Source organism: Corticium candelabrum, chromosome 12, assembly GCF_963422355.1.
Source record: "Corticium candelabrum chromosome 12, ooCorCand1.1, whole genome shotgun sequence".
Classification (NCBI taxonomy): Eukaryota; Metazoa; Porifera; class Homoscleromorpha; order Homosclerophorida; family Plakinidae; genus Corticium; species Corticium candelabrum.
This window is the reverse complement of record NC_085096.1, coordinates 7,949,796-7,955,194: the sequence shown is the minus strand read 5'-3', so window position 1 is coordinate 7,955,194 and position 5,399 is coordinate 7,949,796. Positions and strand designations below refer to the sequence as shown.

General features: G+C 40.5%; 1 protein-coding gene across 2 annotated transcripts; it reads right to left on the bottom strand.

The window, feature by feature from the left end:
• Nucleotides 1-565: 565 nt before the first annotated feature.
• On the bottom strand, nucleotides 566-1,912 carry LOC134187795 (acidic leucine-rich nuclear phosphoprotein 32 family member A-like). 2 transcript variants are annotated; one of them, XM_062655953.1, is made up of 5 exons: nucleotides 1,736-1,912; nucleotides 1,432-1,622; nucleotides 1,224-1,367; nucleotides 988-1,107; nucleotides 566-710 (listed from the first exon to the last, which is right to left on the bottom strand). In XM_062655953.1, the coding sequence occupies exons 2-5, from the start codon at nucleotides 1,477-1,479 to the stop codon at nucleotides 585-587; spliced, it is 438 nt and encodes a 145-aa protein (XP_062511937.1). In that variant the 5' UTR covers nucleotides 1,480-1,622; nucleotides 1,736-1,912; the 3' UTR covers nucleotides 566-584. The 2 variants fall into 2 exon arrangements, with proteins under 2 accessions (XP_062511937.1, XP_062511938.1); XM_062655954.1 differs by having other exon boundaries at nucleotides 1,432-1,584.
• Nucleotides 1,913-5,399: the final 3,487 nt, after the last annotated feature.

Genomic DNA, 5,399 nt, shown 5'->3' with positions numbered 1-5,399 from the left:
AATATCTCCGAGTTTCCTATCCTGCCGCGTTCACCGTGTACTGTACACGTATCTCTACGGCCCGTGGCTGTCCGCTGCATTTTTGTTGCGCATGTAACCCTCGGAGCCCCAGCGTGTGTACATGAGCCGCTACATCCGGGATTTGACAAAGTACTGTACTGTACAGTGTACATGACGACACGTGGCTGTTTGCGTTTGTTTCGTGCGTATAAACTCCGGAAACTACGTTTGTTGACATGACATCGGGATGTGCGAAGACGTCGGTTGCTCATACGGAATTCCACACCTGACGCTACGCTACGCCACCGGACGAAATCAAGAATGGCCGGACAAATGCTCCGTTTGGTCGGTAAATGTCTGATGTCCGGCCGTTATTTCGCACACTGGATTAGTGCATGACAAAAACAAAAATAGGACATAGAAAGTTTAGTCTTCATTTACTACGTTTCTAAGCACGCAAAAAGATGGCCACGCCCCATAATGCTTCATAACCATACAGGGTATGGTAGTGTGATAAAACAATTGCAGATGATTCTCAAATTCAATTACAAACTGATTTAGATCAGTTATGAAAGTGTATTGCATTACCTGCCTGTTGAATCCAACCACTCCAACTGAGGAATGAGTTCAAACACCTTCTCTCTATAGTCATCGATAGCAGTCACTTCACATTGATAAACATCCAAACTACGCAGCTTATTAAAATCCGCCTGAAATATACAGACACATACTAGTCAAGAAGATTGACGTGAATACAGTTAACAAGACTCAGAGAATCGAAAGCACTAATGCAGTAAAGCACACTCACACACACTCATGCACAAACACACACACACACAACACTCACATACGTTGTCACAACGACTGTATAAATACTTAAAGCAGCGATTTACAATCACAAGCGACACATCCCCACGCAGGGTGGGTGGAGTACACCTTAGGGAGAGGGGGAAAGTCAAAACACTGAAAATTACAAACACTACTTACCAAAACCTTCAGTGCCTCTAAATCTTTGATTCTATTGTTGCTGAGAGTAAGATGAGTGAGCTCCGGACATCCAGCCAGATACTCCAAGCCTGACGAGATTCTGTTGTCGCTCAACTCCAACTACAAAGCACCAACAACAGTCAGCCAACTCAGTGTATGATATAGAATAAGGCGAGGAAACCGAATTTCCCACTGTAAAGTGTACATAGGCCATTTTCATGCAATGTATCATTCACCTTCCTGAGTTTGGGAAGATGTGGGAAGTGACGGAGACTAGTCAGACCAACATTGTTAAGTGAGAGAACTTCCAGGTTGACGAACTTGTCCGTCAGACCGTCTACCGATGTGGCCTTGCAGTTGTCCAAATTCAACTCTTCAATCTTGAACGGAGACGACAATCTACAGCCTTCATGACGAAACCAGACACTTCAATCATTTGTATACCTCCGCGTGGTTCCTTCCTCGGCATTCTAATTCGATCCGTTTTTCCATAGCGTGAAATTGATAAAAGCGGGAACACACTGGGCACACGCGCACTAGCCTACTGACCCCCAGTGACTGGGGCTGCCCGTACCCCTAGGGGTTAGCATTCACATTCTGAGAGAATGAGAAAGAACAACCACCATATCAAACACCTATCAATACCATCAAATTGCCTAATTATAGCAACTTTTGTCTTCAACAAACTCCGAAGAAGAGAAACGGCGATGGCGCCATTTCAATCACGAGCTGTGACGTCATGCCATACCGTAACGTCTTGCCGTCTCCGTAGAACTGTCGTTATATCAGATTTTCGAAAGGCTAGTGCTGTCGATAAATATTAGCAGACGTGTGGAACAAGTAGAGCACAGATTGACAAGGTAGACATCTCACTTTCTGAGCGCGTGGCAACCACACGGCAACCATTCATCATGGCGCCTGTGTCAGCAATGAATGACGTCATCTAAATGACATCTACTCCTACACTTTACCAAAACTGCATAAAAAGCCGTATTTAATAACAAGTTTCTTGACACTATGTAATTTAGTAATTAAATTACAACACAAAAAATTATAAGCTACAAAATTGGCAAAAATAGTGAAAATTTGGTTCTCAATATTCAAAATCTGTGAATATAAAAATTAAAAAATTGAAATTTAGATTAATTTATGAAACAAAAGAATTCAACATACGAGTGAGTTCACACACTGATTCATCACACAGCAGTTGTATGTACATTGTAGTCTAATATGCTTTTGAACAAACATTTCGATAAAAATGAAGCTGACCATTACAGTTCAGTTGATCTTGTGATGCACTATCCACATTGCATCGCTCTCATCTTAAAACATGCTATACGTATAAGACCGTCAGCAATAACCATAACAATTCTACTCGATTAATCAAACATAGAATACATGTGCTAGCTACTACCACTGCCCTGCTCGACACCATAACAAAATTCATGTGCTAACTTACACGTAACAGTAAGTTATCAACCCGAGCAACAGTTAACAAACCATTAAAATGTCTTGCTTAGACTAAATTATACTCCTTCAGATTTAGTTGGAGTATCGTGTCCTTTACTGCTGCAAAAACAAACCGGATGTTCTCTGTATCTGTAGCACAAGTAAAGTGTGGATAAATGGTCTTGTGCTCATCTGGATTGAGATTTGCAAACATTTGTAGGATGAATTTCTTTGCTTCCTCGGCATCCTCCTTGGGACCTAGAATGTAAAATCATATGTTGCAATCACACAACACTGTGCTGTACAGTAAGTTCATGAATGTGAGCACAAAGAATATTTAACTACTTCACACCAGACTACAAACCACAATTGATGAAAGACTATTTTTTTGTCTCAGCTCAAAGCAGAATTCTAAATGCTAAAAATGTTTGGTTATAGCCAGACAAAACACAATGGTGTGATACATGTAGCTGTTACAAGCAAAACGACTCCAAGTATCATTGCAGAACAGTAAGAATGTCAGTTTGTGACAATGTGACTGACCAAACAAGTTATATTTTGTGTATCATAATATAACAAATGAAGAACATACACCCATTCAAACACACACACACACACACACACACACACACACACACACACACACACATGCACGCACGCATGCACACGCACGCACGCACACACACACACACACACACACACACACACACACACACATACACACACCTAAAATTCAGCCATACCTACCATGGTTAATCCACCTTCACAAAGATGTACAGCAACTTTGCCAATTATGAGCAAAATCCACACACAAAAAAATCGAAAAGCTAAAGTTTTCTTACCCAGTCTACACAGCACTTTCTTGACAAACATGATTGATGCCCAACCCATAGTCTATGATTCAAGCCTGAAAAGCCCTCTAGAATGTGACCGTCGTTGCACCCCTCGTCCGACTTTAATTCTTTGCTTTAAAATGTAATATACAATTTAGAAAGCCACGTCAGCCTGATATAGGAAATCACTAATCCAGTATACGTATGTTCCACAACACTGACCTAATGAAAACGTCTAGAGTACACTTTAGTAGAAGTACGTGGAACGTCAGATGCAAATAGGTTGTTTGGAAGCGTTTTACGAACTGGATGTATAAATATTAATAGTAGCGTCATGTAGATTTAAGATTGAAAATGCATGCACTCAGCATCTACAAATGAGGTCATTTACGTAACTAGACAGACTGGAAGAGACAGCTGTAGCGACAGATGTATAATAATGGAAGTGTACTCAGTATTTTACGTTATATTAGAACTAGAAGTACCTCCAAAATAGTACGGATATGCTTAGTGTTATATGTCCCAAGTTTGCATCAAGCTTTTCAAAATGCCTTTACGTGACAAGTCAATGGAACTCAATGCTGGAGGTATGTAGGAGTCGGTTAACGTTTGTGAATTGGAGTCTTACACAACAAGAAGTGGACACTTGATCGCCTCTTCACATATATATCCAAGGCATGCCGCAAACACGTTGCATGCCACTAGTGTCCTGATTCCTTTACCCGACACATATTATAAGATGCACTCTTGCCCCACAATTTCCTTGTACAATAATATTTCAAACAGGAACAAAACAGTGAGTTCGTTTTATCGATTTGTCTGCAATGTCTCGCACTGTAGGCCCAGTTTCCCAAGCTGTCATCGGTTTGTATGCATTTACTAGATGTGATTCCACCAGTTCATTTGCAGGTCACGGTAAAATGCACCGATTTACAGGAAGACCCAAATGCATACTGCGGCTATATGGCAATAGAATGTTCATTTAATATGTTAGGAGAAATATCTAAAATTGATGAAAACCTTTTTTGGCGTATGGGAAATGCTTGTGCTTTGTAAGAAAAAACTATAGGTTGCGCGACGTTTAATAACAGCGTTCGATATCAAATGTTCTGCGCCAACAATCAATCAGTTGCTTCGATGTCGTGATTTCCTGCGACTCCATATAGCTATATCCGTCGTGCAAATAACCAAGCGACAGTCTGAAAGCATTGTCCCGAAATTCTGACTCCTGTCGGTCATGGATGAAAATTCGTTTCTGACGATCCGACATCATCAGCTATGCTATGGTCAGATCAGTTGATGGCTCCAGAAGTGTTCATTTCATGTTCTTGCAGCAGTAACTGCACTCTGGGTGCTGCTCCTGCTAAGGCAATGGACTTTTCCAGTGCACTGACACTTCTAGGTGCTTCCAAGAGCTTTAGGCTGTAACAAACATGCAGACTGTGAAATATGCGATACTGTTGTCGTGTAAAAGCAGTGATGATGACTCGATCTTGATGAAACTTTTCTTTAGTATTAGACAATCTAGAGTTAGAATTGTTGAAATGTAGCTCTTCTTAGTAGATTAGTTAAACTGTAGAGTCAATTAAAACAATATGACTCTACTGATCACAACAGTTGCCTCGTATCAACCACCTGCTTAACACATCAAGTCACTAGACTACTAAAGTTTTGTGTTTCAGATGATTTCTACTGCACATATAACATATCAAGTATAGTAGAGTATGTAGAGATGTTGTAATGTCAGGTTTTTGATAAAAATGTGGTTAAATTACACAGAAAGGTGTGTATGTTATGTGGTTGCCATGACAATGAGCTCACCCGTATTTCTCCTATTTAGGATACTTTAATCAAAGGGCAACATTCAAATTTGCAATAAGCACCTTTAGTTAGTACAAATCCACTGAAAGATAAAAGTCGGACAAAGGGTGCAATGACATGTCACAATTCTGAAGTTGGATCATAAGACTACCAGGTAAAACTAGCTCAACAGACTGTCAGCTCAATCTCACTATCAGATACCAAGTAAAACCCTAACCACTCAAGCCCTGGCCTTAATTTGTAGTATTGCTTCATTGCATGAGTAAAATCAAACACAGCCGAACACACCAACTCATCTTCATTGCCCAG